General features: G+C 42.7%; 1 protein-coding gene across 7 annotated transcripts in view; it reads left to right on the top strand.

The window, feature by feature from the left end:
• The window catches only part of ENAH (ENAH actin regulator), a 123,528-nt gene extending 115,949 nt beyond the window's left edge, over positions 1-7,579 (top strand). For all 7 annotated transcript variants that reach the window (XM_053938259.1, XM_053938258.1, XM_053938256.1 and 4 more), the window contains 3 exons: positions 2,044-2,122; positions 3,363-3,420; positions 4,542-7,579. In XM_053938259.1, coding sequence (XP_053794234.1) covers positions 2,044-2,122; positions 3,363-3,420; positions 4,542-4,579 — 175 coding nt within the window. In that variant the 3' untranslated portion in view covers positions 4,580-7,579. The remainder of the gene's footprint in view (positions 1-2,043; positions 2,123-3,362; positions 3,421-4,541) is intronic.
• Positions 7,580-24,729: the final 17,150 nt, after the last annotated feature.

Raw genomic sequence — 24,729 nt, 5'->3', positions numbered from 1 at the left:
TTTCAGTTATGTTGGATAAATGCTGTCATGCCATAGTGTATGGGAACAAAACTATAGTCAATGGAAATTATCAGAAACTATATATGAACTATCTGAAAAACTCAGCTGTTTTGCCTGGAGTAGGTCAGGGCTCACAATTTCAGGTGTAAACTGCAAGTAACTCTTTAAATACCACGTGCCAGATGAAACAGTGATGGCCAAAGATCTCAGATGATGGATGCTTTGGAGCAAGGAATTCTTCCATACTGAACTAAGCACTGTAACATGTAAAGAGTTCTCTAAAAGATCCTAAACTGTGGTTTGCCTTCATAGCATTAGTGCACACAGTAGGTTCTCTGGTGGTTGCAAGGTGAATTCTATTTTCCAGCTTCTTTCACTGTCACATTATTTAATATTCCATCTTCTGTCTTACTTGGTGGGTTGTGTGTTTAATTTTGGTGTGTTTCAAGAATAGTAATCAGCAATTTCTCTCTGGGAACTTACACTTAAACTGTGTGGACTTAAGCCTTTACAGCTGTGACAATTGAGGTTTGTGATCCCAAGGGAAGAAGAAGTATCAGAGCAGAATTTTGATGTGTGCACCCTTTTCTGTCGGAGTCACACTTTGTTCTTCTTCAGTTAGCAAGTCAGAACATAGTCCTGTCAGGTTGTAAAAGACAACAAGACAATCTAGTGTGAGGTTCATTCAGCTCGTATTGAACAAAACCAGCAGAATAGGATAATTTCCTTAGGGATAAATTCCTGTCTTGTAAGGGAAGATGCATGAAAGCTCAAGGTAGTGGTTTTGTAAAACAAACGAAGAAATAAAGTCTTTTTTTCATTCCTGTCCACCTTCGTTGCAGTAAATCAGTCTGCACCCTCATGTAACAAATGCAGAAAAATGCAGTGCTAAATGAATTTCTCCTATGTAGGAATTTTGAAGAGACACACTGAGTGTAGGCCAGGCTACTTTGTCCAGAGATGCCACATACAAGGGCAGTGAAACAGGACCCAGCTTAGTCTACTTTATACTCTGCCCTTCCTTAAAATTAGCATACTGTGATAATTCTAAACATAAGGGAAACTCCTTAAGATGAATTGTCAGGAATTTTATCAACAGCTTCTTTCTGGCTTGAAGTTTTAGAGGTAAGGGAGGGAGAATGCTAGCCAAGATGTAAAATGTATTTAAGAACAGCAGAACATTCCTCCCTCTTGGGAGAACTCTTTTGGTATTCCTACTGTGGACATCCAGGCTCTGTCTCTGCTCACAGCTCTAGTAAGTCCATGAACCTGAATTACCCCTTGAATGAAAGAGGGGATCAGGAAAGAGAAGTGGAAAGGCAGGAAACACCCTTCTTTTGGAATCTGTGTTAAAAATGCAAGGTCATCTGGGTAAGCAGATTTTTGACATCTAAGAGAGTATTTCATAAGCAAATATCAAACATGACGTAGTCCAAAACATTAGAACTTCCTCTCAAGTATCCCCTGATAAATCTTGCTGCTGTTACAGTGTTTGCTCTCAGTAGCTTTAAAAAGCAGCTGATGGGATAACTGAGGTTGGATAACATTGCTTGGGTCTGTCAACCTTTGAAAATCCCCCAGGGTGATGGCTCAGCATTCATACAGTCAGCATCAACATGCAGTCATTAGTCAGTGGGAGTGCTTCCTTGGGAGACCCTCTTTTGAATGAGCAAGCAGTTTAAAAAGGAAAGTACTTGACATTTGAAGGCATTCAGCTTTTCATGCCCATTATGAAGAAATCAGAAACCACTGACAGTGAAATCTGTCTGTTGCTTTGAAAGTTCTAGTTTTGAACTAATAACTCTTATGGTAATTAATATTTCCAGTGTGTGGAAAACATTCTTGGGTGTTGCTTTCTATTCTGTGTGGTATTTTGGGTCTGCTTGATTTTTCCCATCCTCCCACTCCCAGCATTTTTTGGTTTTCATTCTGATTTTTTACTCTGTTTTTGTTAGACAAATGTCAGCAATTTTGATGGGCGAGTCCTATGTATCCTGTAATAATGAGCAACCAGTAATTCATGGATGTGTTTTTGTGCTGCAGACCAAAATCTACACCAACGGGACAGCCCAGTGCCAACGGAGTACAGTCAGAAGGTCTAGATTATGACAGATTGAAGCAGGTATGTGGATAATGCTTTAAAAAAGCATGCTTAAAAAAGATTGCTATGGAAGTTGGATATAAGGACTTGCAGCTGTCCAACACCAATTTTTAACTGGTTTGTTAGCCAGTTGCAAAGTTAATGATTTAGCAATTACTAGTCTTTATTTTTACCCAGGCACGTGTCAGTATTCTTAGGAGCTGCAGCTGTAGGATGGAGGCTTAGACAACCCCATTAACTTCTCACAAAGTTCCTGCTTTTGCATTAGGCAGCACACACAGGATGGTGTTGACATTATAGACGGAACTGGGAAATCAGTTTGCCTGGAAAACCTTTCCTTCTCTTCTCGGCATCCAAACAAGCAACTTGGGGCAGCTCTAGCAGAACAAATTTTAATATCAGATGTGAGCACCTGTGGACACAAGTTCAGTGGGGAAGAGCATCCAGGGATGCTGTCTTTTGTGCAGCTCTCCAGTTCAAGGGCAGAGGAATCCTGTGGGAGTTGTGGAGTAGAAGGTGAAGAATCTCCAAGTGGTGTTTGAGTCAATGGCTCCATCCCCAAGTGGGGAGGGAGATTCTGGTGCAGGCTGAAGCTTGATGGGTAATTCTAGAGCCACTTTAACTTTGGTAGCAACTTTTAGTTGCTTCTAGACCATGTCCCCACATAGTGGTTGGCTTTAGGTTGGGTTATGGATCAGTTTTGGTTGGTTCTGGATTGGGTCCTGGCTCAACAGGTAGTTCTAGAGTGGCTTCTGGCCTGGTGAGTGGTTCTGGAGGAGCTTGGAGGAAAGGATGGAAAAAACAGCAAGCAGGGACAGCACTTCACTGTTATCTTCATTCCATCATATTCCACTGGGACCTTGATACCTTAATTAAATTTTGGTTTTTTTCCCCCTTGGAATACTTCCTTGGCTTGTGGTGTTTAGTGAGCTCCTTTCTTTGCATTCCACATCCCATTTCACTTGTAGCAAAACTTTCTCATTCTTATCCCTTCTCCTCATAAATTCTACAGAGGTCCACTTGTGGCACTTCCAGGGACTGTTTTTTCTGCATTATAACTGCACTAGTAATCTTCTAGGGATGCCTTAGGTTTTGAGGATTAACTTGGAAGCTGAGGGGTGGGTTATGCTTCTCACAAGAGTTAAGGATTAATGGGAAGGATTGTAGTGGGAGAGAATTCTGGATTTCTCTCCACAGAAATTTACAGGTGGCAAAACAAATCTGTTTGCTAATCTGTTATTTATGCTCTGCCACATTTTAGGACATTTTAGATGAAATGAGGAAGGAGTTAACAAAATTAAAGGAAGAACTCATTGATGGTAAGTACTGCTCTGTTCACTGCTGCTGCTTAGTTTTAGAGTAGCTGCAGGTGCTTTAAAATGTAAATACAATGTATTGGTAGACTGAGAGTGATTTATTGGTACAAGTAGCTTTGTTCTTTGTCTAGTGGCAAACCACTGGTGCCAGACCTGTTCCAATTGATGTGCTTCAGGGATTTCTCTCCTGGGGGTTTTGTTTTAGTAGAACATTGACACCAATGTGTCTTTTAAGAGTGGTTGAAGTGATGCTGTATTTGAGTGATTTGAAGTTATCCTTAGTATCATGTGGTGGTAGGTGGGTTATTTTTAAATAATCCAAAGCTGCTGAGGTATGTATTTCAAAACTAGTAATATTCAGAAGAGAAATGTGCTTCCAGCTTTCAGTTACCTCTTTGATCTGTAACATAAGAGTCAAAGAAAAGAAGTCTCACAGTTTTCATTTTTATTTTAACGGAAGCTATTTTCCTATGTAATATTCTGTACTTCAGAGAAATAATTGAGAAAACATAATCCTGAAGGTTTGCCTTTGCCAGGAATTATGCAAAACTGTGTATGATTTACTACCTTGGTGGGCCTTTTATTCTTTTTGGCTTTGTGGAATGTACCAAAACAAAGTGTGGGGAGGAAAAAAGTCATATTAATCTAATACAACTGCTAATAAAATATTGAATGTCATCAACTGATGTTGTAGAAAGAACTGGCTGGTTTGGGGCTAAGGAGAATGTAGTGCTTTTCCCTATATTTTGTTTGTGCTGTGTTGTACCACGGCCTTTTAGACCTTTAAACAGGGCCCTGAGGCTGCTCTTAAATAAAAAAAATTAAAATAAATGAGCCCATACTTAACACTCCTTGAAAATTCCAATGGTGGTGATTCCCACAGCCTTGCTGGAGGTGGGAACTAAAAATTAAGATTTGAACATAAATTTTACAGGAAGAAAAAGTGTAGTGCCTGGTTGATAATGCCACTTGTCTGAAGCCACATGGGGCTGCCTTAGGTGTTGGTTCTTCATGTTGTGAGAGCAGGGTGAGCCTGCTCTGGGGGGTCAGTTGTGTGCTCCAGCTTCCTGCCCAGTAAAGAATACTTTATTTGATTTGCTAACTCTGTCTCTGTCTCTCTGCAGCTATCAGGCAGGAACTCAGCAAGTCCAATACTGCATAGAAAGACTCGTACTAAGCCGATGTGACTCTTTAACTTGATATAAAACTGACTACGTTTTGTGAGCTGTTAGAAGAAAACGGAGACAGACAGACAGACACTTGGAAGGAGGGAGAAACAACCTATTCTGAAAAGCTTCAGACACATCACTCTGGTGATAATGCTATTCCCCTCCTAGTTTGCAGCTTTTTTCTGACCTTTACAGCAGGGTGGAAAAGACTCTTAAAGTTACTGTAATGATTATGCAGAAATTCCTACATCTATCAGACAAGATCACAGTGCTTTGAAGTCTACTCATGTCGAGATAAAATTGCACATGTTTCAGAATTTGTTGTTAAGACAAAAAAAAAAAACAGGGAAAAGCTTGGGAAGGCTTTTCAGAGAGGTTTTCTTTATTTAATGAAGGAGTTAGCAAGTTACACTGTTGTACTTCAAATGTATCTCAGGTTTGTCTTCCTATCATATCTGGTATTTCCATGAGTAATTTAAAAGATCAGATGTGTAGAAGTTCAGTTCACAAGACAAGGAACAATTAGAGACGCGTGCTTTTAAAGGGCAATATTTGTAAGTAAGGGTGACCTAGATGGTGATGACATATCAAGATTTTGGAATTTTATGATAGGAAGCCTCTCTAGTTAGCCTTCATGCAATTTTCTAGGAAAATTAAAAAAAAAAAAAAAGCAAATACAGTCCAGAGTTTAAAGATGTAGATGCCTTCCTACATTGTTACGATGCTTTACCAAATCTAAGACTTCGACATAAAGCGAATCAGCAGTCAAATGTAAATCATTAGTATGTTGTAGATTTACAGTAGATTTTGGGGCTTTTTTTAGATTTATGCATGTGGACATTTTGTAATGTAACACAACACAGCCAGCTTTTTAATTAAAAGAAAAATTGCATGTCACAGAGTAGCCTTTTCATTTGTAAGGCTTAATTTATGCCCAGGAAGATGTGGGAAGAGGGAGGGGGAAGGTAACACATTTTTATTACTTTCTACACTTTTTCTTCATCTTACATGCATGTGTAATAATGAGGAAAACACGACTTTTATCAGTAACCATGTTAATGGAACCAGGTACTTGATCCTTTTGTATCTTTTTTCAGTTTTCTATTTGAAATTCAGTAATAACTTCCAGTAATGGTTCTGAAACTCCCAGGTGAACCGAACTCGTTTCTCAGTGAGAGAAAAAATGTTGTAGGCATCTGATTTGCTGAGGATGCCCCTGTGTAAGTGCGTTGTCCTTCACCTTTTCACCATGACCCTCTGCTTCACTCTTTTCTGAGACTCTTTTTTTTTTTTTTTATTGTTTAATGAAACAGAACAGCAGTAGTTACCTGAGAACGATCAGGTCACAGTAAATGGCCCCTCCTCCTCCTAATTTATCTGCCACCCTCCTTTCCAAAAGAACTCAAAACCAACAGATAACCCCCACAGCTCCACATGAGACAAACCCTGAAAAATAGTAATGATATGCTATTGGTTTTGCTCAACAATTTCAGAAAGAGTTTTAGGGGAGGTGATACCTCTCTCTTTCCCAGGGTTTTCAATCTTATGAGTGTAAATTTTTTATTTGTTTTAATTTTGTATTTTAATGTGGTAAAGTTCAGTGGAATAGAAATTCTACAAATTGGCTTTGTAGTGCTTTGGACAAAGAATATGCATCAAAATCTTCCCTTTTCCTTTGCACTGTCCATTTTTCTAAGCCATGTTTGCTTTGGAATCTGTGCTGATCCAGAGGAAAAGTTTACTTACAGCTCGTGGAGAAATTTGCTTACAAGTACAGGCAGCTCCATTCGTGGCACAGATGCTTTCAATAGCAGACTGTCTGGAGTGCTGAACACCAAAGCAAAACAGCACTTAACAGCTTCAGAAAGGCTTCAGTAGGAAATCTTTTTCCCATTCAAATGTTGCCTGATCTTATAGGTTCAGATTCTAAGGGAAGACGACAGTGGAAATAATTTCCTAACTCGATTTATTAATTTTTTTTTAATAAAGAGGAGAAACAACATCACCTTTCTGCATGCATTTATTGAAGGCATTAAAAAGAAAAAATCCATAATAAGCTTGTCAAGTACTGTTTTTCTCAAAACAAGAGGAGGCATTTTCGTCTTTGTTGATGTAGCTTTTTGTTTTACACAGACTTTTTGAGCAGTAAGGATGTTTACCCTTGTCAGAAATCACATTTGATTCGTTTCTAGGAGGGTTCAGGAGTTACATAGTGGAATAGCATGGATGGCTATAAGTGGTCCAAAATTAAAGGCTGAACTTCTAGATTGTGCAAGGAACTGGCTTATGCACTAAACGTTTTGTGCCTTGGTCTACAATTAACATGATTTCTGTTTAAAAGAAAAAGGAACAGATGTTGTCTTTTTGTGCTGCTTCTACATACGTACTTTCTGTAATCCCAACCTGCAGAACTGGTTCTTTCCAGGAAATCAGATTGAATTAAAGATTACTGTAGACATTTCCTGACCTACTGACAGTTGCACCGTTTCCAGAGATTTCAGTATTGAAAATGAACTGCAGAAGCTACAATTATTTTGCTTACTGGTGACTAAGTTCTTTAAAAACCATATTGTGGTGGTTCTGTGCTTTTGTACAATGGATGTCTTAAGCTGAGGGCAGTTTAAGGGATCCTTCCTAATGCCAGGAGGGCGTTGCTTTCCTCAACACTGTGATCTGACCTGTGATAAACCTGCACTATAGACAAGTGGCTACCGAGTCAACCGCAAACCAACTGAATGTAAAACCCTTAGTGCTGGTGCTGAAATCTCTTCAGACAGTCATAATGATTTCCAGTTCGTTGTTTTAAAGTTACCAAGTGTCAATCAAAGACTGAAGCTGTTCACTAATGAATGTTGACTTTTCATGCATTTAGGTTTACCTTCTTTTTAGTTTCTCAGTTCATTCTCTGCTATTTTTATCATATTGTGTCATTTTAAATTTCTTACATGCTAACGTTTTGTTTGAGCGAATGAAATAAAATTGCAATATATACACGTTGCCACCATTTATTTCTGGAACCTCATAGAAGACTCTCTGAGATTTACTACTCAAAGTCCCCAGATTTTTAATGACTGTGATCATTCCTTGCTCCTTGATTCCACTTCTCCTTTCTGTTTCTCCTTCAGAAGATCCAGTAGAGAACAGTGAAGACTTAACCTTATAAAGAATGTAACTGCAGGGACTGTGTACATTCATGAATGGTGACTGCTGTACATAAATTAAAATTACTTTCAAATGTATGATGTGATTTACATTCTCACATGGTATATATACACTTTGGTCTCTGTATCTATAGAGAACATGGAGGGAGAAGGAAAGACTTGGTGGGGGGGGAAATAATGCAGTCTGACTTTCTTTACGTTCATGACTTATTTTCAATACTGGTAATAAAGCAAACCTACCATGGCAGATCATTAGAGGTTTCTGTGCATTAAGGACAGTTTCCTCAATTTATCTTACAGCAGAATACTGAGCAGAGCTGTTCAAATGTCCTTGACTTGACATCCTGAAGCTGTATTTTGCTGCTGCTGTTGTTTGGCAAACCTTGGTCCCAGTCATAAGTTTGGCACCAACCTTAATGAGTTATAAAGGTTTGGAGTTTTTTAAATAAAATTATCACTAGATTCTGAAAGGGTTTGCTGTTCTTGGGGCAGTGCTTAGGCACCAAATGTAAACATTTCTGATTCAAATATCCTAAAAGTGTCGCCAACTCAGTCCATCAGTGTCAAAAGATGGAAGGTATTTACTTTTTATAGGTCTGTATTAAAAGGTAGGGAGATGGTCTGTGGTTGATCAAAGTGGGGATTGTCATGGGCTCTTCTTAAAATGTTTAACTGGGCTCCGTTCCAATACTGAATATTACTTGCCAACATCTTTTACATCTAGTCATACAAAGAAAATGCAAAATCAAGAAGATTCCCTCAGTTTTCAGTAGGTCCACAAGATGGGAAGAAAGAAAAATTTTCCCCAAACGGGCTTTTTACCAAAGACTTAACAATTCCTTTTGAAGTTGTAAAATTTTGAAGCTGTTGCTGGGCAGGAGGTGATGGAGAGAAGGTAAAAAGGGAGAAGTCGGTGGTTTTGGAGGAACTGGGGCCACTTCAAAGTTCTTGAAGAATACGCTAAAGATCACTTAAATTGTTTGTCTTAAGGGATGGTTTTGGGAAATGAGACTTCTTTTACATGCTACCTAGGAGTCTTAAGGGAGAGAGGAGTAGTATATTAAATCAATACTGTCACAACATGTATTTGCACATTCAGAAGAACATGTTTTTAAGTCCGCCTCTTTGAGGGCCTACCAGGAGTTAATATTTATTTGAACACTGTGGAAATGGTCACCTGAGAATGTTGAAATTGATATGTCAGGAGATACATTCAAGTCAGTCTAGGTTTATAATCTTAATTAAAAACGTGCAATAAAAGTTGATGTAATTTTCTGAGATATGGCAGAGGAGGGGTGGTTCTGGATGTTGGAAAAACTCAGGCAAACCTTACAGTCTGCAGGATACCTGGTAATCAGCATCTTCATTGCACAGGGCCTTCCTTGGGTAATTGATTGTCACGGTGATGCTGAAAGTCAAGGATCTTTGGAAATTGCCTCCCTTTTATAACTGGATCCCAGTTAAACCCTGTCATTATAGAACTGTGTTTTCTGACATTTATGTTGTACAGCTTGGTGTCCTGGATCTCAGTGGGTATTACTCTCATGTCCCACTGATAAACTGTTCCACGGAGATGATGTGGAGCAGCTGCTGCAGCTGGGCTGTGCTGCTGCTCTGGCTGTGGCAGCTGCAAGCTGACATCTTCTCTGAGATGCATAATTTTGCCATCATTGTTACTCAGTGATGGGCACCACCTTCTCCTTTCTCAGCCTGTTTTAGAGCTGTCACCTGTGTGGCATTTTCACTTTCTGACTGCAGGTCTCTCCCTCAGCTGCTCGAGCACAGTAGGGTTGGAAGGGATCTCCCATCATCATCTGATGTTTACCATCTTTAATGTAACTTTTTATCACCAGCCAGATGGAACCACTTAAGTCCCCAGCTATTCCCTGAACAACATCAACTCAGCAATAAAGTTGTCTGTGCTAATGTGCTGTAAGTGTGTTGAACTGCTTTTCTTTGCAGAGTCTCTGGGAATTGTCCTGCTGACACAGGCAGAGGGGAAAAAAAAAAGTAGTGAGGAAGTCGGTACAGGAAGAGAAAGTGTAGGGGATTCTGGAAGTGTTCAGGCTGCCTGCAGGGAAGGATGCTGCTGGCATGAACGGCTGCAGGAGGCTTGAAAACACAAACTGCTTTTAAACCTACTCTGGATGCTGATGGAATCCACAAATTGAGATAGTCAGGAGGGGTGGCTTTCTGGGCAGTCTGAAGGCTGCTTGCCCATCACAAGGGCTAGGAAGTTAAAAAAAAAAAAAAAAACAAACCTCTGTGCTGAAGGTAAACTTTCTGCTACTTGACCTTTTTTCCCCAGTCCTGTTATTGTGAAACCCGTTAGACCCCACATAGCTCAGCAAGGTCTGTGATGCTGCAGAACCAGCCCAAAAAGCCCCCCTGAGGAAAAGGGGGCTGCAGACACTCATAAATGCTCCTGACTGGATCTAGGGGTGTCTGTCACTGCCAGGAAGCCTTGTGGTTGGAGAAGTTGAGAAACAGAATTTTCCATGGCTTTTAGGCTGAAATTTTTCTTTCTGCCAGTGCCAGGCCAATTCTGCTTCAAAGGTGAGCATCAAAAATGAGCTCAGTAATCTTTGCTCCACTAATGAGAAAAGCTCTGCTTGGCTCTCAATCCCACAGGTTCCCACTGCTGCATAGGAAGCTGAGAGGGGGCCAAGGAGTCCAGTGCTGATGGAGTTGGTTCATCAAGGAGTTTATGGGGTAAGTGAAAAATCCTTGCCTGTGCTCAGAAGTGAGTGAAGATAGAAATGCAGCCAGTGTTTGGATTCTCAGAGGTGAGAACCTTTTTATAGCCTACTTTTACTTTTCTTCTTGTTGTGGGAGTGAATGTCTCAGTCACAGAGCCAGTTTATGTGTTCCACCTCACAAAAGTGACCTGAAGTAGGAGTTTGGCACACAGAAAACTGAGATTGGCTGTTCTGTGACTATGAAGTGAGGAGGAGGTGACCACCATGCCCAGGAGCAGTGGGAAGCTGAGGAGTTCAGTCCTGTTGGTCACTGGAAGTTCAGGGACATGGGAGGGGCAGTGCCTAATGCGTGCTGTGTCCCCAGAGGGAGAGTGCAGTCAGCCGTGGATGCACAGGTTCAGGTTTTGTCTGGTGATCAGGAGGCCAGCAGAGAAAGGAAATCCACTGCTTGTCACTTTTTTTCTTTTGTTTTCACCCTAAAGCCTGTTACTACTGTGATGAGGAAGTGATACCAAAGCTAGAGATTGGGGTATCTCCCTCACCTGGCAGCTCAGTGTGTGCTCGAGACATTTTTGGAGGCAGCATTGCTGAGTGAGGCCTTAAATTTTGCTTGGGTTCTGTTCCATGGGGGGAATCAAAATCCTTCAGAGATTTAAGAGCTCTTCTCAGATACTCTGGAGTCAGGAGAGCTTTTGTGAAGCTGTGGTGGCAAACTTACACCAAATCCTCACAAGGCCACACAGATCTCAAAGTACAAGGAAGGGGAGCACACTGCATACCAGTGACAGCTTTCACATACTCTTTAAATAAATCACTTTAAAAATATAAAATAAAAGCACTCTTTGAGGACTTTTACAAAAGAACTTGCAAGCTGAAAACGTGGCAGTTCTGCAATTTATTGGTTAGCTTAGGGATGGAATTGGGGTACTGTACCCTCAGGGTAAATAGGCAGAGAAGTCACAAGTCCACAGCAGTGGTAGGCAAATGAGAGGACTCCAGAAGAGAGGGGTTCTGACAGCCAAAAATACAAATTCCTTCCTTGAAAATGAAGGAATAGAGTTGCAAAAGGCTTCAAATATGGCGGCCCACTTAGCATGGTCAAAACAATTAATGTTGATTTGGGCATCTGAGTTTTGTGTGTTCCCAAGCATTGTGTGTGAGGAAAGCCAGAGGGGAATAAGAGAAGGGGAACGAGCACTTCAAAATGACTGCAATTTCTCGCTGCATTACTTTTCACTTTTATGCCTTTATTTTTTCATTAGAGGTGAACTACATAACCATAGTGATGCCTTTTACATACTTGACTAGCATAAAGGGAGATGAGTTCAGGGCTGGAGGCAGAGCCTGGCAGGGGCATAGCTTGGGGGCTGAGCACTGCAGGATCCAGCACAGCCTGGCCCTGAAGCCCTGAGCACCACCAGGAAATCTGGGCTTTTTCACTGTGCAATAATTACATTTTATGTATCTGCTGAAGGACAGCTTCATGGCCATGAAGTCATTGCTCTTCCTCAGTGTCAGCCTGCAATCTTTAGAGCAAATAAGTCAATAAAAAGACCAAATTTACTTTCTATGTTACTCTAAAGGCAAAAGGGTTTGTGCTTGGTTTGCTGGTTCCAAATCATGAAGTTTCCCTGTGTAACTCTCAGCTATCAGGAAGAAAAACTTCACACATGTTCAAGCCCTGAGTATTCTCAGCTTCTCTGAAGTCAATACTAGTTTGGCCTTTTTTAGTTTGAAATGTTCCCAGCCATCAGATGTAATTGTCTTGTTGTTACTACAATCTAGTAAATACTGCCCAGCATTTTTATGCATCTATGAAAAATATTTTAAGCAAATAAAATATAACGTGAATTGCAGGAAATGTCACCTTTTTTTTTTTATTTTTACTGGTAATCTGCTGAATAGCTGGAATAGCTGAGGTAGAGATACTGGATAAATAAACAGCAATTACTGACAAGTCAGGGCTCCATTTTGAGCAAGGAGCTGGATGGCATCTCCAGCTAGGGCAGTTTGGAGCTGGCATTGCAGGGGGATGCAGCTGTTGCAGGCCTTGAGGGAATTTGGAGCTCTGCCACTGAGTTCAGTAGCACTGAATTTACAACAGGTAAGAGAGACTCCATTTTAGGGAGAGGGTCCTCACTAGAATTTTTTATAAAGGCTACAGGTCTGCTTTCAAGGGAATGAAAATAAAAATGCTCCTATTACAAACTTTTCTCAAAGGGGATTTTTAGTGTCGTTTGCCAAGGCTAATGCTCCCAGAGGATAACTTCACTGAACTGCTGCACAGATGCATCACAGCCAGACTGAGATTCTGTATTGCAAACTGTGACTTAGAAACAGTCTTTTTCTATTTTGTGAACCTCATATATGTTTCATGTTCCAGTTAATTTCAGTTCTTCCTCTTGAAAATACCCTTTGGAGCAGCTGAAGCATCACTGAACTGTTAATGGAACTGTCTCCTTCCAAATCTGGAAAACAATCTCCAAGCTTCAGAAACAGCTTCAGAAGAGGCAGGGGGTGACTGTTCAGACTGTTCATGGTCTTTTTAAACCTTAAATTCATCTTTAAAGGTAGACACATGGATATAGATCCATGTTTTTCCTCCAGCCTTCCTAAATCTTCTCCCTCATCATCCTCTCACTTTCCTGTTGAGAAGGTTTTTGTCAGCTTGTGGCAGAGGCTGAGCTGTGTTGTGCCTCCCTTGTTTCCCTTGGGGTTTATTTCTCTCCCCATTAGTAGTAGTAGTACTGTCAATTATTAAATTTTTCTTATATCAGCCTGTGAGTTTGGGGTTTTTACATTTTTTTTCCTGATTCTCCTCCCCATCCCACAAGGGGATGAATGAGGAAGCAGCTGTGTGTTCTTGGTTGACTGCTGAGGTTAAACCATGACACTTGGCCAAGGTGATTTGGGTTATTGGCCATGAGTAATTAGGTTTAGGCTCCAGAAGACCTGTTCCTCCCTGAGAGTTTACTGGGGCTTTACAAGCAATCCTGTGTTAGCGGTGTGCTCATTCTCTTCCCACCACAACGGGATCTTCTTCAGTTGTTTTCCAAAAACAATGATGCCGGAATGAACAGCAAAATAATCTGTCTGGAGCTATGGAGGGGAGGGGGCAGGTGATGTGGCCTGTGCTGCTTGGCATAATGTTCTTTGCCATTGGACAAGCAGGAAAAATACCTGGCAAACCTCAGGGCACAGCAGCACAAACACCCAAGTACTTCAGTACCAAGGATACAACTTAAAAATAAAATCCTACAGAATACTCCTCAGGAATGCTCAGGCTGGAGGTTGTTCAGACGATTGTGTATTGAGAAGTTAATTGTTGCTGGGAAATCCCCCAGCAAAGGCAGCAGTAAATGGCAGGGTGGTTCCCCTCCAGATACAATCCCCAGTATTGTGCTGTGTCATGGGAAAGGTGTAAAATAGCTGGAGCTGATGAAGAAGAAAAATAAGGTCTGTGGGAACCAAGGAATAAATTGTAATGTGTGTGTGATTACACTCTACCAGCTTCAGGAAAAATACAATGGGCCCATTAGGAAAAAATGTTCTGTGCATGACCCCTGTTCCCAAACACACAAGATTCTGTTTAAAATGAAAAACTGATAAAGATCTTTCCAAGATCTCAGGATATAATGGGATTGATGAGATGGCAGTCTGTGTGGGATACAGAGACAAAAGGATCACTGACAGTATTGGACCAAGACAGGAATAAGGAAAATGTCATTCTTTTTTTTTCTTTTTCTTACAAGAAATTATTAATATCACTGTAGCTTCCCAGCCTCTCTGTCTTATGGTGTGCTTTTCATAGAAAAGAGTGGAAATGAGTGGAGTTTCCCTGCATGATCCATCCATACCCACATTTCTCCACAGAAACATTTGTCCAAAGAAAATCCATGCAAGAACAGAAAGTAGATTGTGGCAATACAGAGATTTTGATTAGATAATCCGATTCTTTTGTTCTCACTCAAAACCAAAGCTTTGCTTGTGTGAGGACTACAATTTAAAAGGAATTTTCCATACTCAGGTTAAATATTCCCAGGAAACCACATAGGGAATATCACAAGAAACTTGTAGTATTTACACTCCTTGCATCAGCATCTGTTATTTTCTTAGTCTAGCAAAGCAATTTAATTCTTGATAGGATTTTCATCCATAAATCTGAACTCTTACTTAAGCCCACAATTTCCACAATTTCCACTTCTTTCAAGTGCAAAAAAAAAAAAGATGCAGATGAGAGAACTCAGTGTCTGTGGGCAGCCAGATGTACTCTGTGTGTTTAGGCTGCTTTGCCTGTGGACCAAAATTTATACTGAGCATGCACAGATACTGTGTCATGTTCCAAAAGAACAATGGTAGAACACCATCAAACACCAATAGTTGTTGGGGGGGGAAAGAAAAAGCTGCATCTGCTGCTTCAGTTCTGCCAAATACACAGTTGATGCACTTTAGTGATGGTTTTGCTCAAGTGCATTCATTCTTCTAAGGGACTTTATTAAGTGATTCCTCTGTTTCTTTTGTTTTACTCCAGTGACTGAGTGGCTCTTGACCTCAGCTGTTGCTGTTACATGCAGGTAGAATTTTCTGAAGAACAAAAATAACCATCTTTCAAATCACCCAGTAAAAAATATGCATTTTACCTTCTAGCACAAACCTGAGAGTGATACTTCTACATTTCTGAGGGGCTGACCCCAAAACCTGCTGCTAAAATTTCAAGAGAAAAAGAAAGAAAAGGAAATGTTTCTGTGGTTTGAGTTATTTCCTGCCACGAGGCAACATCTTTGTGTGCCACAAACACACAGTTAATTAAAAGTTAGCAGAAAATTGTTTTGTGAGCTCCTAACCCTACCCATGTATTCAGAATAGAGATGTACAGGTGGTACCATCCCATGGCCAGCGGAGTTTGAGCTGGTAGGGCAAAAAGGCTTTGGGGAGTTGGTAAAGTGAGAGTTGTTGCTGACAGGAAATATTATTCGTTGGGTGAATGTTGGTGCTGCTATGCAGTGGGGTGTGCTGGGGGGTTACACCTTGCTGCAGGACAGATGCCATCTTCATCTGCCTAAAAGTCTGCTCTGACCATGGAGAGATGGAGGAGTAACTCAGGAGTGGTGCTGAGGGAGAGGGGCCATCCTCTTTTCCTGTGACTGGAAGAAAGCATCTTGGGAACGTGAAGAAGTCACGAGCTATAGATGCCTAGGGCCATGCTGGTAGCCCTAAAGGAAACCTACAGCTCCAGGAGGGACTTGCACCATCTCAGCTTTCCTTTCTTGGTTAGGTCTCCAACTCTAAACTGCCCAGCCTAGACAAAGCACTGGGGAGAAACAGCATCTCCAGAGGATGAAGGCTCCATCCCTCTCAGACTGTAGCTTGACAATAAGGGACCTTATTTGCTCAAGAAGAGCCTTTGGACTCTTTTTTGATGTCAAGGGATTTGTTCCAGTTCCGTGACTGCTGTGCTGGCAGTGGGTGGTCTGGGTGCTATTGTAAGGAGGTTTTAATAATTTAACTTGAGATCAGTGAGATTATGAAGGAGAAGAGGCTCATTACACAAGGAGTGGACTCCTGTGGATGCACCTGCAAAGAAATTCCCTTCTGAAAAATCCAGGAGCCTGGGGTAGAATCTTCTGCTGGGAAGTGAGTGCTTCTCTCCCACGTCCTTCTCCACAGCTTTCAGAAGCTGGTAGGCTCCCTCAGTCCAGAGGATGTCCAGGAACTCTGTGGACACCTCGTTGTTTAAGGGTCTGTCTTGTTCCTATTCCCCATTTTAAGGTGGGTTTTCTCATCTTCCTGTGCTCACCACCTCTCTCCTCAGAAGCAGTGATCCCTCAGTCATTGCTCTGCAATTTGCAGGTCCACCTCCATGTCAACCAGCCTTTATTACAGCACATGACCCATCACACCTGATCTCCCCCCAGTGCCTCTGCACCCACGAGTTACGTTTAAAAACAAAGCCAAGGTGCTGCTTCAGCTGGGGGAGGCTGGGGTGTGGTGATTCCTGCCTGGCTGCTGGAGTGAGCTGCTGCCTGGATAAGTCACAGGCCACCACTGCCAAGCCCCACATGGTGTTTTAAGCCTTATCAAGGCTTCTCAGGCTGCTGAGCTGGCAGCAGGCAGGAGTGTTCCAGCAGCTGGGCTGCTCCTGTCACTGAGTGTCTGTCTCCAGCGAATGTAGGCCAAGAAAAGCAGATGGGTTCTTCCACCACTTTCTCACAACCTCTTCAGGGACAGACATGCATTGTCTGGACAGTTTACTGGCAACAGCACTGCTCTTTCCTGCTCTGAGCAGTGTCAGGATGGCCAAAGACAGAGCCTCAGCAGGAAATTGCTCCAGCAGAGGTGGAGCCTGATCTTCCCCAGAAGTGGCTGCTGGTGCCTGCGATTGCTGGATTTCCATGCATGTGCCTGGCCAGGTTTCTTGTATCAAGAACCAACAGTTCACAGTGAAACTTCAGAAAGAAGCTAACAAAAAACCCAAGCCCTTTCTAACCCCTTCCTTATGGAAGGAGCTGAGAGACAGGGTGGGATTCTTGCGATGTCCTGGGCTGGACCAGGACCTGGACTCAGTGATCCTGATGGATGCCTTCCAACTCAGCTTATTCCATGGTTCTGTGATACTTCAGGCTGCCTGAGCACCAGTAGGTCTCCGAGGATTCGGGCAGCACAAACTGTAGGCAGGATGCTCCAAGTGTGGCTGTTTCTCGAGGTTTCTGTCGTGTCCCTCATTGTCCACCTGGTATCTGAATGCCAGGTATCTGAATACCACCTGGTATTTGAATGGGGGTTGAATGCAGTGACCAGCATCTGTCATGTCCAGTCTTTCTGCTGTGCCTTCACTCTTTGCCATGCTGTGGTTTCTGCACCAACCCCAAGAGAACTCAGTTCCCCAAGAGGGGGGACAGTGATACAGGTGGTTTTTTCCAATCGCCAGCTTTGGATGTAAGCAATTGTGGAAAGCTGTGGGGTAGGTACCGTGATGTACCAAGTAACAAGAAGTCCTAATCTTGACTGTTTTATCTATTTCATAACAGATTTCCTGCAGTGGCATCTGCTGGCAAGGTTAACAACTGCAGCGTTTGCAGTGATGTGATGCAGGGTGGGACTGCTGGGTGTTAGTACAGGCACTAAGGAATGTTCTGCTGACCTATTTAAAATGCTATATCAAGGACAGTTAAAGCTCTGAGGGAGCAGGCCTGACCCTACAGCTGACCTTGTTTTGAGAGGAAGGTTAGATGAGGCCTGGGTTTGTTCCAGCTGGAATTTCCCTGCAATCCACTTTACGAGTTTGATTCTTTGCTTTAAATACCATGGAACAAAACCCACTGATTCTTATTTACTTTACGGATTTGCTTTCCTTGAATCAATGTCAATCCTAGAACATCTCAGCCCAGCCGAAGTCACTTTTCCTTGATGTCTGTCATAAATGAAAAATGGCAGATGGGTTTCCCTAGTCAGGCTGGTTAATTTCAATGTTCCTCACTGGGATACTGTCCAAGGAGGGAATATGTCCCAGGACAAGAGCAATGCGAGCAAGAGAAGGGACTGAAGGGTCCTGAGCACGTCTGCAGCTGTGTGAGTGTTTCCCTGGCACCCATCCAGATGTGTGCAGCCCCTCTGAGGTCACCTTGAGTCGCTGACGCAGATGCGTGGAAGAGAGAACGGATGCCATGCAAATCACACTCGAATTGAGATTGCTGTGAAAACCCATCAAACACCGTGCAAGCTTAGGGAGTTGTCCTTCACCACTAGGGACAGACCTTGTTTTAAGTGCTGAAAGAAGTCACTTCAGAGACAAATATTCAGTGATTTGAACTAAACAAGTTATTATTGCTTTATTCACCCCCAAGGCTCCCCACCAGAAAAGATATGGAGTCAACTGAATCTCACACGTCATGTGAAAGAGCACACCGACTGCTTTTAAAGCAGAAGGGACTCACTGTTCTCCAGATGATGTAAAAAGATGCATTTGCTGCATTCAGTTTGGTTAACACACCTCTTCATGTGCAAAATCACCGGTAAATGAGAAACAATTGTAATAGAAACTTAAAAATCATTGTAGCTCATTTTATTGTACAATTCAAAGTAGCAGTCTGGTACTGCTGTCTTTGAAGACCCAAATTATGTTTGGTTTCAAGCTGCATATTTTATCTAAAACGGCATTAAATGTACTTTAAATAATGAGTAATTATTATAGTAGTATATACATAATTACAAAAAAAAGGTGGGGGGGAAGGGAAGCAATAATCTGAAATATACATTTTTCCCCTGGGAAAAATTTCACTTGGCATAGTAGACCTGCACAAATGCTCTTTGGGTTCAGCGTTTCAGATCTCTATAGAAGATATCTACCTATGTTTTATAATTATATAGCGAAACACAAAATTAGCTAGATGAACCTACTGCTGTACTGCATAACAATACCATTTACCTTTTTTTCTGCAGAGTTTCAAGAGTCATTTGTACATGTAACTTATCCTCTATAGCAAGAAACAAGAGAGAAATGACACAGCAAAGCACTGCTGGACCTTTATGAAGCCTACTGTGCTCTGCAAACCAAATTGTTTTTGGTGTTATGTTTCAGAGGTGCAACAGCATAAACCCAGCACAACTCCGATTATTTTAATAGAGAGCAATTTTTGTCTGAGCAATGTCTGAGGTTTTCATTAAGGCAACTCAACAGGACCGATGCTCTGATACAGTATATTACACTTTGGGAACACTACAACAGGATCTGTTCGGGAACAGAAGAACAAAAGGCATAAAGCAGCTTAACGCTGACCTAAATAATCCAATATATTCCTTTTTAAAAACTCTTGCCCTGCCATCTGGGAGTCTGATTCCCGACAGATTACTGAAACGTGCTTTTGTTTGGAAAGCCCCTCGCTGTAGGGTGAGCACGACCAGAGCGAAAGCAGCGGGCTGCGGCAGCGCACAGGAAACCATCGGAGGCGCAGGGACGGGCGCTGTCATCGGCCACAGCACCAAAACAATCCAATAAAAACCCGAGCAAAGCCCCTGGCCGCTTGCTCCACACCTCTCAGGTGCCACCAGCTTGACCCGGGGGCCAGCAAGGGCCGAATGGAGTTGGAAGCTCCGCCGCGGGGCCGGGCGTGCGCGGCCGCTCGGCACAGCGGCCCCGAGCTCATTTCCCGCCGAGCGGGGCTGAGCCGCTTCTGCCCGGCCCCTCCTGCAAACTTCCGCCCTGAACTCTCGCTGAACCTCTGCCGCGGTTTCCATACTCGCCGTCTCTTTGGCTTTTCAGTAGTAAAGCCCTCCTTACTAATCCGAGTGCTGGGGAAGAGGCTCAGAATTCCCGCAGTCCGGCAACCCAGGGGGAGAAATGGATGGGGAGTCCTGGAGGTACAGCTGGTGCCAGTACCTCAGGTTAGCTGTGCTTTGGGTACTGTTTCTGGGAAGGTCCTGCCCTGGTTATTCGAATTATAGGCATTTGAACACGTGACATTAACGTGCGTGCTGTTTATTTTGGGGAAGGGGAGGAAAGTAAGCAGTAAATGGCCATACTAGAGGTGTACCTGCATCCAGAAAATCACAGGAACTAGTCTCTGTTCCTTTTTTCTAAGGCAGGTTCTTCTAGAACTGATGCTGCTCTGCTGCATGTTTGTCTAGAAGTATCCCACTGTAAATGGGATACAATAAAACCTGGCAAGCTTTGGGGCTTAGCGTAAAATGCTGTATCTCACCCTAAAATCAAAATATGCACAAGTTGCTACCAAGTGCAGCTGATGAGGCCACAAGTATAATATTAAAGGGATGTTACTGCTTTTGCATGTGTAGCTTCCTGTATGTTAAAACTTTTGATTTTCTGAATACTGTCAATGCTTTAAAAATCTCTTACAAAATATACATTTCAATAATCAAAATTTAAATCATGATTCTCTCCCCTGAGTCTAAGGTTTAATCAGAATGATTCCTGCATTTTTGCCTAGCAACACAAAAACCTTCTAGAGAAAAATTTACTCTTGAATATTTTCAGAACTTTGTATAAATCCACATTTTAAAATATTTCTAGTGCAGCTGAGGTATGAAGTGATCTAGCTCAATTCCATACGTGAAGCAGTGAGGTGTGTGTCTGTTGGTAGTCTGAATTGGAGCTAGCCCTGAATGTACAGCTTATAGCTGAGATTGAACTCAAATTAAAATAAATGCCAGTTTGATTCCCTCCTATCTGAGTTGATCTTTCTACTCCTCGAAGCACATTTCAATAACCCTCTTGTTATGCTCCTCCGAGTTCCTGTATGCTATTATTGTTCTTATCTATACGTTCCCTTGATTATGGCACTGTCCTCTGAGCCTGTCATCGCTGTGGCTGCCTCATAATGCCTGCAATTATTGCTCCGTGGGCTGCCAGAGCCACTAATGATGCTGTGTTGGCTGTTGGTGCTGCGCGCTCACCCAGCAGAACGCGCTGGGAGCTGGAGCGCGGCTGGGAAGAGCAATGTAGGTCACAGCGGTGTCGGGAGCTCCTTGTGGGGGCAGCGATGGTGCCGGCGGGGCTTTGCATCGGGTTCACAACAACTGATTCCCTTGGAGTCTCCTGGGCTTTCAAAAGGAGCAGGTTCTTGTGTGTTTATGCTGCACCTTTTGATTTGTGTGGCACCCACAGCTTCTGCTGAGATCTGTTCCCTCTGGGTCATCAAGGTGTTTTCATGCACTCTTTCCAGATAAAAATTCATCTGCTTGTTCAAAGCATGCTGTTCTGACCTGGATGCTGTTTCCTGATCAAAGAGCGTGCTCACTAAGTTTCTCCAATTTGTCAGCCAAAGCAGCCTTCCCTGCTTTCGGCACTATGTGGAAACTGAGGGTGGATCCAGGAAGCACAAGACCAATTCTTTTTGTGCTGCTCAGCATCTTCACATGTGCATTAGCCTATGAGCAAACTGTGAACCTCACAATGCTGAAATCCCAGATAAAAACTGGTACCTTTTATCTCCACAGACTGAAATGACTCTTGTAAGGTGGTAGAGAAATATTCCTGCGTTCCAGGTCATTAAAACCGTGTTTACAATATAGTAAATAACACAGCAGTGTTGTGGCACAGCAAATGCAGGCTTTGCTCTTGGAGGCCTCTAAGCAGCATCAAGTACAGGTGGGGAAGGAACAGACCATGGAAGAAGCATCAGGGCAAGATTTTATACTATAAGTTATTTCCCACAAACAAGGGTGGGAAGGGAGAAGGAGTAGGGATGAGAAGTGTCTCAGCCTTGGTATTTTTTTTTCACAGGCTGTTAAAGACCAACACCTCATAAATCGGACTCGGTTTTGCTTGGCTAAGCGGGGCATAAGCCCAAGAACAACATCTAAAGCAGGCCAGGACGAGGTCACAGCTGTGTGCTGGGGAAGACAGCACAAGCCCTGGCTCCCAAACACACCACACACACACACATTCTCTCACAGGCTCCTGGCTTTGGACTCGAGCCCAGGGGTGTATTGGAACCACTGTAGGGAGTGTACCCCAGGCCATGCCTTGGTGGCAGCCAGGTCAAACTGCTTTGCAAGGAAGTGCTGCCATTCTCAGCCAATGAGCCCTCGGTGATCTGCCAGTGACTGAGGAAAACAGAGGAAAATGAAGAAATTCAAGCCTTTTGTTCCGTCCTACCTCTACGAAGCAGTGACTTCCACTGAAAACAGGAAAAAAAGTTGAACTCCGTGAGATACCTTGTATCTAGCAAGTACTTTCTCCCCTTCCCAGGAGAAGGCAGGGCTGGACGCCTTGCAGCAGTTTTCCTCACAGATAATTAGCACGATAATTGCTATGTGTTTAACACACACCAAGTGTGAGAGGTTGCAGCCTGCACTGATTGCTTGACTTTCCCCTGGTCTAATTGCAGTCTGTCAAGCCAGAAACCACATGTTCATGCTTCGTGCTCCAACATGCAAGGCAAGGTCTGGTAAATGGTCTCTCATGCTCTGAGAGTGTTATTCTCTCAGGTTTTGTGTATGAGGTTGCTGTGGACGTGGGCTCTGCTGAGAAAAGTGTAATTTACTTTGAGGTCTCTCGGTACTGTGTGGTCCTCCATCAGAGAGGGCTGCCCACAGCCCTGATCTTTACAGGCTGGCTTCATGCACACACATGTGAACTGCTGATTCAGATGGATTTTTAATGAGGGAAGTAAATCCAAGAGTGAAGGGAACTCACTTGCACAGCCTTGGCCAACCTGCTGCTTTGTGGGGCCTGGAGGCTGTTGCAGAGTGTTGGTGTTGGACACAAAACCACTTGGGGAATATCTCTGTTCCCCAGGTGGGCACTTGAAAAGAGCAAACTGTGTGGCCATTTTAATACTGAGAGGTGTCCTTCAGTTAATAATATATTAATAGCACTGGCACAGGGCAACATTTCTCAACTCATACCAGTGCTGTGTCATCAGCTTGTTAGATGTACACAACAAATAAATCCTATTTTTCAGGTAGAATGTGGAAAAATAGGTTTACCTTTGTCTGCCTCAAGTTGCAATTTAGGTGGCTTTCAGATGGCTTCCTCAAAGAAGAGATAAAAGAAATACATATATTGAGAGAGCAGTAGATGCAGGTTCAGAAATCACGTCATAAAGTCACCCAATTCTGGTTCTGCAATCACTGAAGTGGGTGGTTTTATTCAGTGATAAATATCCCCTACAAGCTTTAGTAATGAAGGCTCTTAGAAGGGACAGTTGCAACAGCCACCTAAGCTGTTCCAGATGGAATTTGCTGCTACAATTTCAGTAGATAAAATGTAGAGGAAACTTGGTTTCCTGGAAAAAAATAATTTATCAAGCTAGTGAAACAAAACTTTTTTTTTTTTTTTTTTAGTCCCAACAATTCCTGGGGCTGTCCAGCTATCAGGACAAGTAAACTGTGGTGTAAGAGCTGCACTTCTTTCTTCTGTCTCAGTGAAAGCTTTTCCAAGGGGCCTCAGAAAGCACAGGAGAGGAAGAGCTGGCTGTGGCAGCAGGAAGATGGATCCTCCTGTAAACCCCAGTGAGTGCCAGCTCAGAGCCAAAAACCCTGTAACAACCTGGTCCTGCAGGGGACAGCTGAGACGTGCGACTTTGAATGAATGAGAGGGAAGAAACCAGAATAACTTGTGTGTGCCTTTTCCTTCCATGCTGTGAACATTGCATGGGCAGTTCATCCCTAAAACAAGCTGCCAGCCTGCAGCAGCCAATGTCACCAAGTCACCAAGGCAGGCCCTCAGTGTAGGCACATAAAGTAGGCAGGTGAGGGGGCTGTTGGGATCTGCCCAGTGACAATCACACACAAACTACAGCAGCTGAAATATGTATTCCAAAGGAACATGGAATTATAGTAATACCAGTGAGGCATGGGGTAGCCCACAGCCTCAATGGCCTGTCAGATATGGATAATGCTCCCATGTTTCTTACCAGCACAGTACTCCAGCTTCCACCAATTTAGGTGGAGATCTTATTCTTTCACCAAAACCAGATTCTTCCTAATTGATCTGTGTATTTGTTAATTTTACCCCTGCTATTTTAAAATTATTTTGTTCTGTGTATCAGAGAGCAAATGCAGCCTAGATTAGACTGCATAGACTAGACTGCAAGGGTACCACAGCTGTAAATAAAGTAGCTGTGTTTTGTGCAAAAGATGTCTAATTCATTATAGAGTTTCTCCACTCTGCCTTGTCCAATTTTCCCCCCATCTGTATGGTCCTGTAGGAAACCACCCCTTAAGACCACAAGGTGAAGCCCAGAGGCAGCTCATCATGATTTTGGTGTCTGTGGTTTCTTTGACAACGTCTCTAAAAGCTATTTCTACTGAGAGGTAACAGCCTGCATTTGAAAAAAAAAAAAAAAAAAAATTAAAATCTCTAATTTGTGAGAATGGTCCCAAATCTAAGGCCCTTAATGCTTCAGGTTGGAAACTGGTCTGTATGGTTGTGGTGTCACTGCAATAATGCTGCTCTGGGAAGGGCACAGTGCTCCTTCTTCCCTCCCTGTGCCCCTGCTGTGCCATGCAGCCCAGCACTCACACCCTGAGCATGAAATTTAGGGAGCAGGAATGGCTGAGGGTTTGTTTTGCTCCTCACATGAAGCTATACATATCCAGAGCACAACATCAAAGCTCAGCTCTGCTCCTGTGCTGCTAGTGGATATGTTCAGCAAGTTTGGCTGCTTTGTAATGGGAAAATGAGAGGTGGGAAGAAATATGCAAACAAGTAATGAAAGAAACCGAATAGATTAAAATGAGAAGCTTGAAGTGCTTTTTTTTCCATTCTCTTTTCTTACCTTTTTCTTTCTTTTTTCCTTTCTCATTTTTTTTTCTTTTTTT

The sequence above is a fragment of the Vidua chalybeata genome, chromosome 3 (genome assembly GCF_026979565.1).
Source record: "Vidua chalybeata isolate OUT-0048 chromosome 3, bVidCha1 merged haplotype, whole genome shotgun sequence".
In the NCBI taxonomy this organism is placed as follows: Eukaryota; Metazoa; Chordata; class Aves; order Passeriformes; family Viduidae; genus Vidua; species Vidua chalybeata.
The sequence above is the reverse complement of the archived record's forward strand: the minus strand, read 5'-3'. Positions and strand labels throughout refer to the sequence as shown.